This window comes from Globicephala melas, chromosome 2 (genome assembly GCF_963455315.2).
Source record: "Globicephala melas chromosome 2, mGloMel1.2, whole genome shotgun sequence".
NCBI lineage: Eukaryota > Metazoa > Chordata > Mammalia > Artiodactyla > Delphinidae > Globicephala > Globicephala melas.
The window spans coordinates 52,117,047-52,131,711 of record NC_083315.2 but is presented as its reverse complement, the minus strand read 5'-3'; the positions used below and the strand labels follow the sequence as shown (position 1 = coordinate 52,131,711).

The 14,665-nt window shown below is 41.0% G+C and overlaps 1 protein-coding gene across 2 annotated transcripts in view; it reads left to right on the top strand.

Annotated features, from left to right (window-relative positions):
• The window catches only part of GABRA5 (gamma-aminobutyric acid type A receptor subunit alpha5), a 103,261-nt gene that overhangs the window by 61,386 nt on the left and 27,210 nt on the right, over nucleotides 1–14,665 (top strand). Inside the window, exon 9 of one of the 2 annotated variants that reach the window (XM_060293915.1) lies at nucleotides 14,350–14,394. The exons of the other annotated variant lie outside the window; for it this stretch is intronic. Within the exon in view, the coding sequence (XP_060149898.1) occupies nucleotides 14,350–14,394 (45 nt within the window). The remainder of the gene's footprint in view (nucleotides 1–14,349; nucleotides 14,395–14,665) is intronic. 2 annotated transcript variants of the gene reach the window in all.

The following is a 14,665-nucleotide window of genomic DNA, read 5'->3' as shown; positions in this document are numbered from 1 at the left end:
AGCTGCAGTCTGCTTGGGAAGTCTGGAGAGTATGGTGGGACACACACCAGGCTGGTTTCCTTGCTTGTAACTGAGAATGCAAGTGGAGGCACTTGCCTGTTAGGGTATGCTCCTCGGGAAGCAGTTCCCTACCCCTAGACCTGCACCAGGCAATTGCACCAGGCAATTCTTTCTTGTCTTCACTTCTCAGATTGCAGGTCACCTCCTCCAACAGCCCTTAATGACCCAATTTCGGTTACCCACCTGATAACTCCTTATTGCATGGTAGTTATTGCTATGTTGAGTCACTTCTCAGATGTCCTGTATGAACATTTGATTATTTATATGTGGGTTATTTAATTTTTAAACAGTTTGGGGATTTTCCTGTTATCTTTCTGTTACTAATTTCTAGTTTAATTCCATTAGAGTCAGAGGACACCCTCCGTATGGTTTCAACTTTCTTTACATTTATGGGGGTTTATTTCATGACTCAGAATAGGATTCATTTTGATATTTGTTCTGTGAACACTTGAAAGTCATGTGTACTTTGCAGTTGCTTGGTGGAATGCTCTACAAGTATTGATTAAATCCTGTTGATTATGGTGTTGTGAGTTCTATATTGTTTGCTGATTTTCTGTCTTCATCAATTGTTGAGAAAGAGGTGCTGAAGTCTCTGACTGTAATTGTGCAGTTGACTATTTCTACTTTCAATTCAGTGGGTTTTTTGTTTCATGTATTTCTCAGCTGTTATTTGGTGTATACACATTCAGGATTATAATTTCTTGTGGATGAATTAACCCTTTATGATTGCATAATGTTCATATCTGTCTCTGGTAATTTTCTTTGCTTTGAATTCTACTTTACCTGAAATCCATATGGCCACTCTTTCTTTCTTTTGATTAATATTTGAATGATGTATATATTTCCATATGTTTACTCTAAGCATCATTACGTTAAAATGAGCTTCTTGCAGATGGTGTATAGTTGGGTCATATTTTTTTTTTTTTTTTTTTTTTTTTGCGTTACGCGGGCCTCTCACTGTTGTGGCCTCTCCCGTTGCGGAGCACAGGCTCCGGACGCGCAGGCTCAGCAGCCATGGCTCACGGGCCCAGCCGCTCCGCGGCATGTGGGATCTTCCCGGACCGGGGCACGAACCTGTGTCCCCCGCATCGGCAGGCGGACTCTCAACCACTGCGCCACCAGGGAAGCCCGGGTCATATTTTTTAATTCACTTTGCCAGTCTGTATTTTCAATTGGTGTATTTTCATAATTTACATTTTATGGAACTATTGGTATGTTATGACTTAAGTTTGCCATTTTATTTGATTTTTTGGTCTTCCATTCTCTATGTTTTCCATTTCTCTATTTTCTTTTTCCTGACTCCCTGTGGGTTAGCTGAACATTTATTATGATTCCATTTTTATTTATTTACAGTGTTTTTGTGTATATCTTATTGTACATCTTTTATTTTATTTATTTATTTTTGTCTGCGTTGGGTCTTTGTTGCTGCGCACGGGCTTTTCTCTAGTTGCGGCAAGTGGGGGCTACTCTTCGTTGCAGTGCACGGGCAGCTCATTGCAGTGGCTTCTCTTGTTGTGGACCACGGGCTCTAGGTGCACAGGCTTCAGTAGTTGTGGCACATGGGCTCAGTAGTTGTGGCTCACGGGCTCTAGAGCACAGGCTCAGTAGTTGTGGTGCACGGACTTAGTTGCCCCACAGCAGGTGGAATCTTAGTTCCCTGACCAGGGATCAAACCCACGTCCCCTGCATTGTAACAGATTCTTTACCACTGGACCACCAGTGAAGTCCCAAGCCATTCTTTTAGGATAGACTGCTGGCAATAAATTCTCTTAGTTTTTCTTCATCTGAAAATACCTTGATTTCTCCCTTCATACCTGAAGAACATTTTTAATGAATATAAGATCCTGTTCTGACAGTTCTTGTGGCATTTGAAAAATGTGTTACTTTGCTGTTGCCTCCATGATTTCTGATGAGGAATCTGCTATAATTCAAACCATATTTTCTTTATAGGTGAGATATCTTTTCTCTCTCTCTCTCTTTTTTTTTTTTTTTTTTTGCAGTATGCAGGCCTCTCACTTGTGGCCTCTCCCGTTGCGGAGCACAGGCTCCAGATGCACAGGCTCAGCAGCCATGGCTCACGGGCCTAGCCGCTCCGCAGCATGTGGGATCTTCCCAGACTGGGGCACAAACCCGTGTCCCCTGCATCGGCAGGAGGACTCTCAACCACTGTGCCACCAGGGAAGCCCTCTTTTCTCTCTTGTTGCTTTCAAGGTTTTTTCTTTGACTTTAGTTTCAGAAGTTTGACTATGATGTGTATTAGTGTGGATTTCTTTGGGTTTACTGATTTGGGATTTACTCCACTTCTTGAATCTATAGATTTTGGTCAAATTTAGGACATTTGACCAGTTATTACTTTGAATACTTTTTCTGCCCCATCCTCTTTCTCTTTTTCTCTCCTGACTCAAATGACATGAATATTAGATCTTTTGTTGTATTCCCACAAGTACTGAGGCTCTTTTCACTTTTTTTTCTATTACATCTGTGTATGGTCACAGGCCCCTCCAGATGGCTATTCCCTTGTTCTCTGTATATCCCTTGCCTGACCAGTGCCTACTTCACCTACACCCTACTCATATGACTGACCTACATACCTGCCCCAGGCCCCAGCTAATGACTGTTCTAGCTTTAGATAAGAACTCTCCACTCTGCTTATCAAAGGGGTGGTGAGGAACAGACCCCTCTGCTGGTTTCCCTGGTAACCAATGAGGTAACCTGATGTAATTTCCTCCTACAACTGGCAATCTCTCCTTCCACCCCGGGAGCAAAGACGGCCTCATGTCCTGCCTGCCATCCGCCAAACATGGTGGGGTGTCACTCCAGGACCTTGCTTCAGAGGTGTAAGTTCCCCCGTCCATTAAACCATTGATGTTTCTGTCACTGGCTCTTTCTTCAGTCTTAAGGATGGGCAAGTAGAGGCCTTGTAGACCTGCAGGGTGCAGCCCAACAATCTGTTTTTCAGATCACTTAATTTTGATTGTTCTATCTTTAATTTTACTGATTCTTTCTTTTGTCCCCTTCATCTTTCTGATGAACTCATTTACTGAGCTTCTTATTATGGTTATTGTTTTCTTTAATTTTATGTGTCAACTTGACTGGGCCACAGGATGCCCAGATATTTGGTCAAACCTTATTGTAGGCATGCATGTGAGGATATTTTTGGATAAGATTAGCATTTAAATTGGTTGACTGAGTAAAGCAGATTGCCCTCCCTAATGTGGATGGGCCTCGTTCAATCAGTTGAAGACCTGAATAGAACAGAAGGGCTGACCTTCCCATGGGTAAGAGGAAACTCCTCCTGCCCAATTGCCTTGAGCAGGCAATGTTGGTCTTTTCCTTCCATGAAAACTGAAACAGCTCTTCTTGGGTCTCCAGCCTAACAATTTTCAGACTGGAACTACACCATCCGTTCTCCTGGGTCTTCAGCTTGCTGATTGCAGATCTTGGGACTTCTCAGCTCCCATTATTGCATGAGACAATGCCTCCCATTATTGCATGAGACAATGCCATGTATGTATGTGTGTGTGTGTGTGTCTCTCTCTCTATATATATGTATATACATATATATATGTAAATATATGTATATGTATATATGTCTATATATGTCTATATATAGAGAGAGAGACGCACACACACACACACATATATGTATATATATCCTATTGTTTCTGTTTCTCTGGAGAACCCTGACTAATACAGATTTTGGTTATGAGATGTGGGTGCTACTGTAGCAAATACCTGAAAATGTGGATGTGGCTTTAGAACTGGGTAATGGATAGAGGCTGGAGACTTTTGTGGTGCATGTTAGAAAAAGCCAAGATTGCTATGTAGGGACTGTTGGGTGAAACATGGATGTTAAAGGAGATACTGGTAAGGGCTCAGAAAGAAAAAAGAGAGCTAGAGAGAAACCTTTCTTCTTCTTAGAGAATACCCAAAGAATCATGAACAAAATGCTGGTTGAAACTTGGATGTTAAAGGTCTTCTGGTGAGGTCTCAGGCAGAAATGTGGGACAGATTATTGGAAAGTGGAGGAAAGCTGCTGCTTGTTATGAACTGGCAAAGCACTTGACTACAATGTGTTCCAGTGTTTTGTGGAAGGTAGACCTTATGAACAATGAAATTGGTTATTTAGTTGAGAAGATTTCTAAGGAAAGTGCTGGAGGAGTGGCTTGGTTCCTCTTGACAGCTTAATAGTAAAATGTGAAAGGCAAGAGCTGAATTAAAGAAGGAATTGTTAAGACAAAAAATGAAAAAAAAAAAAAAACCCAGAACTTAAAGATTTGGAAAATTCTCATACTCATATTGCAAAAAAAGAGGAAGTTTCTTCAGGAGAGAACACCAAATAAAAAGGTTACCCATGGTGTTATTGGCCATCTCAACAGAAGGCAGGTAGAAAGACCCCAAAGGCAATTCAGAGACCATCAGGACCGCCAGTCCCACCGCAGGTGCAGAGTGCACAGGCCCAGGGGGCCAGATGGCCTCCAATTGGGCTTCAAAGGGCAGGGCTAGCAGAGCCCTGGGTGCCACGCCTTGCAGGGCAATGGGCATGAGTCTGCTGCCTCAGAACATTGAACCAAGGAGAATTATTCTCAAGCCTTAAGATCTAACGGAACTCGCCCTGCTAGGTTTTGGACTTGCTTGGGACTTGTCACTCCTTATTTCCTTCCACATTCTCCCTTTTGGAACGGGAATGTCTATCCTATACCCATCCCACCATCGTATTTTGGAAGCAAATAACTTGTTTCACAAGTTCACAGCTGGAGAGGAATTTTGCCTCAGGATGAATTGAGTCTAGATAATATTTAGATGAGACTTTTGACCTTAGATGCTAGAGTTGATGCTTGGAATGAGTTAAGACTTTGGGGATACTGGGATGAAATGAATGTATTTTGCATGTGAGAAGGACATGAATTTTGTGGGGCCAGTGGTAGAACACTATGGACTGAATTATGTACCCCCAAAATTCATATTTTGAAACCCTAATCTCTATTGTTACTGTATTTGAACATAGAGCCTTTGTAATTAAAGTTAATTGAAGTCATAAAGGTAGAACCCTCATCTGATAGGATTGATGCCTTTATAAGCAAAGGAGGAGAGAAATCTCTCTCTGTCTCCACATGCATGCAATGAAGAAAGGCCATGTGAGAACACAGCGAGAAGGCAGCCCTCTGTAAGCCAAGACAAGAGTCTTCACCAGAAATTGAATCTGCTAACATCTTGGTCTTGGACTTTCCAGCCTCCAGAACTGTGAGAAAATAAATTTTGATTGTTTAAGCCAATCAGTCTATGGTATTTTGTTATGGTAGCCCAAGCAGACCAACACAAGTGCTAAAACTTCTCTTTGGTTTTTCTTTCTCTCTTCTGTTTCTTTGCTGAGACTTTCTATTCTTTCACTTGTTTCAGGCATGTTTGTAATTGGTTGTTGCAACATCTTATGGTGGCTGCTTCAAAAATTCTTTTTTTAAAAGGATTTTTAAAAAGTAATTTTTTAAAAGGTAATTCTGACATCTCTGTCATATTTTCTTTGGCATCTATTGATTTTTTTAAAAATTCAGTTTGATCTTCCTGGTTGTTGTTAGGACACATTTTTTTTATTGGAACCTGGACATTTTATGTATTATGTTATGACAATCTGGATTTTATTGAAACCTTCTGTTTTAGCTAGATTTTTAAAACCACTGCTCTGGCAGGGAAAGGTGCAGCACAGCCTCATTACTGCCAGGTGGGCTTCCCTTCAGCCTCCACTGACACAGGGATGACTGGGCTCTTGCTCCTGCTGGGTGGACGCGGGACTCCGAGCTCTATACAGGTCTTCACTGACACCATGTGGGGGAGGGTGGGCTTGGGGTGGCAGGAGTCTGAGCCTCCACTAAACTTCCTGTGATGCAGCCCCAGCAAGGAGCAGGAGGACATGCTCCTACTGATTAGGGTGGGAGTCCAGGCTCCCCACTTGGCCTCTAGCCCACTACAGAGAATTGGCATCAGTGCTGCCCAGCAAGGATGAAAGCCCTGCTCCCTCGTGTTGGACCTTTGCTGATACCTGCTGAGTGTGAAAGCCTAGGCTCTCCACTCTCTTTGCTGGCCTGGGGTGGGGTAGGGCAACATCTTTTCGGTGGTATTTGACTGGAGTCGGGTGATATTTTCTGTCTTTATAGGCTGACCCTTTCCTGCTCCTTTCATGTGGTGTCCAGAGTTAATAGTTGTTACCTACTAACAGCAACTCAGCCGTTACTGGCAAGGAACTTCCTTCGATTCTGAGGGTTTCCTTTTATATTGCTTCTATAATTCCAAAGGGATTTGGGGGATTAGGAGAAATAAGTATGTGTGATGAGCCAAAAATTAAGTTGGATGGGAATAATTCATTTTTTTCAAACTATGATCTTCAAACGCCATGGAGAGATAAAACATACATTTATTTTGGGGAAGTAGTGTAATGGAAAGGGACTCTCACTAGGATTTATTTAAACCACTTACTGCCATCGGATAGCTGTGCACATCAGTAGTTGGGACAAAGCCTTCAAAAGATCCCTAGGGCACCTCACTTGGGAATCACTGATTCATGTCTCTAAGAGGAAAATGAGTTGTGTAACTTAAAATTATGCTACTCTTTGTACCTGAAAATTATGCTCTTCATTTGATCAAAGGTAAAAAACACTAAAAGTCAAAGACTGTTATTTTTTCATCATTAGTTAAATAAATTCAAGTCAATGTGATATTCAGATTTAGTGGCAATGGTGTGCAGGGCAGGAGCACAAAAGCAATTTTTGGTGAAAAAAAGTATGTGAGCTTTTAACCCTTCTTCATATCATCTCATATTCAACAACTCACCAGCTGCAGTTATATCATTTATCATATTCAAAGCTAAAATATGCATCTGATAGGATCTTTTCATTTCAACATTCAACCAAACAAAACAAGATCAATTTATATATATTTATTCATTTCTTGAACTCCATAGAGAGACAAAACCAATATAACCATTTCTTCAACTCAGTAGAGATATTGAACTCTCATGCCAAATTTCTTCTTATCTGCCTGATACTTGAAGACTGGTTTGAAATAGATGAGATCGCTTATTTATATTTGCTCTTATTATCTTTACTATGATATACAAGGCAGTTTAAAAGATTTTCCTGATATATCATGTTTGCATACAATTGATCAAGAGCTACAAAACTGCATAAACTTCACCTTTCCTCAGCTTGTATGGTTTCAGCTCAGGACTTAATAGGTTTAAGAGAAGAAATGCTATTCAATGAAGTGTTTTTCTTACTTGTCTTTCATCTTTTGGATTTACTAAAAATAGCTGCTTGGCCAAGTAGTTCACTTCTACCATCAGTATCAGAGTCTGCAGAGGCTAAATGTGATAGTATAATGAGTTTCAAATTACCCAATCCAACAGTTCTCTGCTATTAGGAGACAAAGCAATGCAAACAGTCGTCATTATTCTAACGAGCCACATGCTCTGGCTTCTCTAATGCAGAGCTGGATTAACAGACATTTCTGTTATTCCTATCTCCTCTCTCAAGAATTCAAACAGTTGTTGAAATTAGCCCTGGCTTATAGATGGATACTTCCCAGTACATAAGGAAATTCCTTAAATATAATGGCATGGCTTACATTTGGAAGCAAATGCTTAAACAAATCAAGACCATTTAGAAAAGAAAAAAAAAACAATTTTTTTGTTAATTTTATTTGTGAAATGGTGCCTTAAGTATTAGATTAAGTCATGAGAAAACATCTGGATTCATGAAAATATATTCTATATTAGACATGGACACTGTTTCGGTGGATCTCCAGTAGAGAGAATTTCAGACCGTCGTGGGTAGATGTCATGGCGGTAACCTGTCAGCGCATTCAGACATGTGGGATTACACCTCCGCTCCTGCCTTGGTCATGCCCAATACGGAGAGACTCAGCTCACCTGTTGGTGGTCTAGAGCGCAGGTTTCGGAGTGCCTGATGTGAGGTCTTAGAAATACATTGAAGTTTTGTCTGTGTTGTGCGTTAGTTACCCTTGATTACTATCAGCTATGTCGGGTGTGCTCTGCCCTCAGCACTCTGCTAGGTGCAGTGAGAAAAAGAAGCTTGACCGGTGCTCAAGGAGCTGATGATGGACATGTTAGATAATCAGGTTAAAACCCTTGTGAAACTGAAGGCCATTTGGGGAACCTCCTCATGGGGTCATATTTTGAACTGAGCCTGGAAGGATTTGGATAGAAGAAGGCATAATGGAAATAAGGACAAAACACAAATGACAGGTGATCAGTTAGTGGAGGACACCCTTTGGGGAAGTGACAGGACAGTGTTACAACCCAGATAGGAAGGGCCTTAAATCCCAAAGTGTAAAAGTAGTAGGCAGAGCAGTGATGTTGTGGAGTAAGGGATGTACTGAAATCACTAGTTTGGAAGTGAAACCAAGCACTTGGAATGCCATGAAGCAGTAGAAGTGATGAGAGCTGAGAGCAGGGTGGTGGCTGGTGTGACAAGTGGATTTTGAGATGGACTTTAGGCGTGTGTATAAGAGTCAAAGATGGCATCATGATTTTAAGACCAGGTGACTTGGAAAATACTATTTTCTATGAGAAATTGGAAGTAATTGGAAGGAGCTGCTGATTTGAATGTATAAAAAGCTAATCAGTTTATGAGAGTGTAAGAAAGTGCATGGAGGGATTTCCTCCTCATACTCCCGGCCTTTGACCTGCCTCTCACTCTTCTTCACAAAGGAAGCAGCTTTTCTGCTGGGAGGGTGACAGTCCTTTGTCCTTCTTTCCTGATTTGACCCATTTAAGTTTATAGACACAGAGAGCACGGTCTCTTGACTCTCCCTCAGACCAGCCGGGACAGTGACCCCAAGTAATTTTACAAGGACCTGACTGTGGGGTGGTGATGGGCCATGTGACTAGCAAATCTCAGGCTTCCAGTGTCGCTTCCTGGGTAACAGGGCAGCAGTGTTATCTGTTCATCTCCATCTGCAGAGAGCTGCACTCACTTCCCAGTTGATTCTGGGCAAGGAAAGTGGCCTGGCAAAGCCCCACTGATCTAATTGTTACCTACTTAATTGAAAGCAGGGATATTGGTTGTGCAATAGGCCATTAGAAATAACGTAACCACAGACATTTATATGTTACAAATTTTCTAATTTAGATTATGGAATCAATGTGTCAGGTATTGACTTAGTTTTCAGCTCAAGAGACTGAGACTCGGTACCATTGAAGATGGGCAGGTCACGCAGGTGATGGGTGGTGAGGTCACCTGGGGAAGGTACTCAGCCCGTTCCCACCTCCAGTTTTAGAAGAGGGAGGAAGGCTGAGGACATGGGTGTCAGAGAACTCAAATCCTGTACGTTTTGCAAATCACCAAAATTCCAATTACATCCTAACCTGCATTTCTTCTAATGCCAAAGGCAGTGAATGCATAGAGTAAAAGAGGTTTCCTCACTGGTTACTGGCAGTTCCTGGGTGTCCAAGCAGCCTGTCAGATAAGACTAACCAGTGGTCCTCACACACTGGGTTTGCTTATGACAGACAATTAGAAAGTGAATTCATGTAGAAAGATCTTCTCATAAGACTGGATTTGACACCAAGCAAAACTTCTTTCCAACCTATGGCTATGTTTCTTACAGCTACTATTTATTTATAACTGTGTGTCAGGCATGTGCTAAATACTTGACATTCATGAATACACTTTACCCTTAAGCACCCCTAGGTGTTTCCCTCAATCTGCAGATGAGGAAGTAGAGCTTTGAGCGTAAAGAGGTTGTCGAAGATCATCCCATAGTGAAGGTCAGACATGTTTCTCTCGTAGTTAGGCAAAAACTCATCACTTCTAAAAGGCCTTGGAAATAAGGGGTTGATGTGCCATTGTGGCCTTTTATTCAGGATTTGCAGTGCCAGAAGTGGACAGACAGGAAGTGTCAACCCAGGGACAGAGCTGCTCTGAAAGCAGTGATGAATTCCCAAGTTAGTTGTGGATGAAAATGTTTCAAACCTTCTTGCCTGGCTCCGCTGATGTGTGGTTGGAGAAAGGCAAGCATTATGTTTCTGGAGCTCTAAATCATGACAGATGATGGCAACATGGCAAACTTGATGGCCTTCTTTACTGTCGTCCCCAGGTAAGAGATGGGCTGCCACACCTCTGACACACAGAGAAGAATTTAGTGTTGCTAAACGCCCAAGCAGAAAGGCACATGAGTGCCTCATTTATTCCCATCCTTAATTTGATGGCAGAGCAGAACTCACGGTGTTGAACTGACGTGCCGGAGGCCGCGCTGCCTCTCGTTGCTGCTGTTATCAATGCCATTAACATCGTCAATATCAATAGGCCATTTAATATTTACAGTTTGAAAAACCAGAGGATATGAATTATTAATATACATTGTAGGTGACATTCATACATCACTCTGTGATTTCAAGTAACTTTGATCTAGTTATAATTATTATTTTATTGGGTCCTTATTGTAAGATAAGTATTATTATCCACCCCCACCCCACCCCCCACCAACAATGGAGAAAGAGGCTTGGAGGACGGGTGCCCAGAGAGCCTGCAGGTAACAGAGCCAACCTCTCCCAGCCACTGATCCCTGCAGGACAGACACGCTTCCCTGGTCAGTGCGTCTCTTAGCCCCAGAGCTCAAGGACAGCCACCCCCAGTCCCACTGAGGAGAGTGATGCCCAGCCTGCAGTCAGGACCGTGTCCCCAGCAGTCCAGTCTGCACGCCCACCTCTGTGCCTCCACCACCCCACAGGTCCCACCTGCATCCCCACATTCTCAGTCGACGTCCCTCCAGGCCACCCGAGGGGTCACCTGCCCCACTCTCCCAAATGCCTCATTCGTCCAGAATGTCCTCCCTCTTCAGTGTGTTGCCAGCTCTTTGCCCTCTTTCCCGTCTTCCTTGAGGATGCTGGGCACTGAGTAGGTAGCTCCATGGCGGAGGGGGAGGGGGAGAGGGGAAGCATAGTTTTCTGTGCTCCGTACTCTTTTTATTTTTTTCTATTTCTTTTTTTATTGAGGTATAATTGACATATAACATTATTTCAGGTGTACAACATAATGAATTTTTTAACATAGTTTTACATCTTTATTGGAGTATAATTGCTTTACAATGGTGTGTTAGTCTCTGCATTATAACAAAGTGAATCAGTTATACATATACATATGTTCCCATATGTCTTCCCTCTTGTGTCTCCCTCCCTCCCACCCTCCCTATCCCACCCCTCTAGGTGGTCACAAAGCACCGAGTTGATCTCCCTGTGCTATGCGGCTGCTTCCCTCTAGCTATCTATTTTACGTTTGGTAGTGTATATATATCTGTGCCACTCTCTCACTTTGTCACAGCTTACCCGTCCCCCTCGCAATATCCTCAAGTCCATTCTCTAGTAGGTCTGCCCTACTAGATATTTATTCCCATCTTGCCCCTAGGTTCTTCATGACCATTTTCTTTTTCTTTTTAGATTCCATATATATGTGTTAGCATATGGCATTTCTCGTTTTCTTTCTGACTTACTTCACTCTGTATGACAGACTCTAGGTCATCCACCTCACTACAAATAACTAAATTTCGTTTCTTTTTATGGCTGAGTAATATCCCATTGTATATATGTGCCACATCTCCTTTATCCATTCATCCGATGATGGACACTTAGGTAGTTTCCATCTCCTGGCTATTGTAAATAGAGCTGCAATGAACATTTTGGTACATGACTCTATTTCAATTATGGTTTTCTCAGGGTATACGCCCAGTAGTGGGATTGCTGGGTCATATGGTAGTTCTATTTATAGTTTTTTAAGGAACCTCCATACTGTTCTCCATAGTGGCTGTACCAATTCACATTCCCACCAGCAGTGCAAGAGTGTTCTTTTCTCCACACCCTCTCCAGCATTTATCGTTTCTAGATTTTTTGATGATGACCATTCTGACCGGTGTGAGATGATATCTCATTGTAGTTTTGATTTGCATTTCTCTAATGATTAATGATGTTGAGCATTCTTTCATGTGTTTGTTGGCAGTCTGTATATCTTCTTTGGAGAAATGTCTATTTAGGTTTTCTGCCCATTTTTGGATTGGGTTGTTTGTTTTTTTGTTATTGAGCTGCATGAGCTGCTTTTAAATTTTGGAGATTAATCCTTTGTCAGTTGCTTCATTTGCAAATATTTTCTCCCATTCTGAGGGTTGTCTTTTGGTCTTGTTTTGGTTTCCTTTGCTTTGCAAAAGCTTTGAAGTTTCATTACATCCCATTTGTTTATTTTTGTTTTTATTTCCATCTCTCTAGGAGGTGGGTCAAATAGGATCTTGCTGTGATTTATATCATAGACTGTTCTGCCTATGTTTAACTCTAAGAGTTTGATAGTGTCTGGCCTTACATTTAGGTCTTTAATCCATTTTGAGTTTATTTTTGTGTATGGTGTTAGGAAGTGATCTATTCTCATTCTTTTAAATGTAGCTGTCCAGTTTTCCCAGCACCACTTATTGAAGAGGCTGTCTTTTTTCCACTGTACATTCCTGCCTCTTTTATCAAAGATAAGGTGACCATATGTGCGTGGGTTTATCTCTAGGCTTTCTATCCTGTTCCATTGATCTATCTTTCTGTTTTTGTGCCACTACCATACTGTCTTGATTACTGTAGCTTTTTAGTATAGTGTGAAGTCACGGAGCCTGATTCCTCCAGCTCTGTTTTTCGTTCTCAATATTGCTTTGACTATTCGGGGTCTTTTGTGTTTCCATACAAATTGTGAAATTTTTTGTTCTAGTTCTGTGAAAAATGCCAGTGGTAGTTTGATAGGGATTGCATTGAATCTGTACATTGCTTTGGGTAATAGAGTCATTTTCACAATGTTGATTCTTCCAATCCAAGATCATGGTATATCTCTCCATCTATTTGTATCATCTTTAATTTCTTTCATCACTGTCTTATAATTTTCTGCATACAGGTCTTTTGTCTCCTTAGGTAGGTTTATTCCTAGATATTTTATTCTTTTTGTTGCAATGGTAAGTGGGAGTGTTTTCTTGATATCACTTTCAGATTTTTCATCATTAGTATATAGGAATGCCAGAGATTTCTGTGCATTAATTTTGTATTCTGCTACTTTACCAAATCCATTGATTAGCTCTAGTAGTTTTCTGGTAGCATCTTTAGGATTCTCTATGTATACTATCATGTCATCTGCAAACAGTGACAGCTTTACTTCTTCTTTGCCGATTTAGATTCCTTTTATTCCTTTTCTTCTCTGATTGCTGTGGCTAAAACTTCCAAAACTATGTTGAATAAGAGTGGTGAGAGTGGGCAACCTTGTCTTCCTCCTGATCTCAGTGGAAATGCTTTCATTTTTTCACGATTGAGGATGATGTTGGCTGTGGGTTTGTCATATATGGCCTTTATTATGTTGAGGAAACTTCCCTCTATGCCTACTCTCTGGAGGGTTTGAATGGGTGTTGAATTTTGTCAAAAGCTTTCTCTGCATCTATTGAGATGATCATATGGTTTTAGTCCTTCAATTTGTTAATATGGTGTATCACATTGATTGATTTGTGTATATTTAAGAATCCTTGCATTCCTGGAATAAACCCCACTTGATCATGGTGTATGATCCTTTCAATTGCTGTTGGATTCTGTTTGCAAGTATTTTGTTGAGGATTTTTGCATCTATGTTCATCAGTGATATTGGCCTGTAGTTATATTTCTTTGTGACATCCTTGTCTTGGTATCAGGGTGATGGTGGCCTTGTAGAATGAGTTTGGGAGTGTTCCTCCCTCTGCTATATTCTGGAAGAGTTTGAGAAGGATAGGTGTTAGCTCTTCCCTAAATGTTTGATAGAATTAGCCCGTGAAGCCATCTGGTCCTGGGCTTTTGTTTGTTGGAATATTTTTAATCACAGTTTCAATTTCAGTGCTTGTGATTGGTCTGTTCATATTTTCTATTTCTTCCTGATTCAGTCTTGGCAGGTTGTGCATTTCTAAGCATTTGTCCATTTCTTCCTGGTTGTCCATTTTATTGGCATAGAGTTGCTTGTAGTAATCTCTCATGATCGTTTGTATTTCTGCAGTGTCAGTTGTTACTTCTCCTTTTTCATTTATAATTCTATTGATTTGAGTCTTCTCCCTTTTTTTCTTGATGACTCTGGCTAATGGTTTATCAATTTTGTTTATCTTCTCAAAGAACCAGCTTTTAGTTTTATTGATCTTTGCTATCATTTCCTTCATTTCTTTTTCATTTATTTCTGATCTGATCTTTATGATTTCTTTCCTTCTTCTAACTTTGGGCTTCTTTTGTTCTTCTTTCTCTAATTGCTTTAGGTGCAAGGTTAAGCTGTTTACTCGAGATGTTTCCTGTTTCTTCAGGTAGGATTGTATTGCTATAGACTTCCCTCTTAGAACTGCTTTTGCTGCATCCCATAGGTTTTGGGTCGTCATGTCTCCATTGTCATTTGTTTCTAGGTATTTTTTAATTTCCTCTTTGATTTCTTCAGTGATCACTTCGTTATTAAGTCGTGTACTGTTTAGCCTCCATGTGTTTGTATTTTTTACAGATCATTTCCTGTAATTGGTATCTAGTCTCATAGCGTTGTGGTCGGAAAAGATACTTGATACAATTTCAATTTTCTTAAATTTA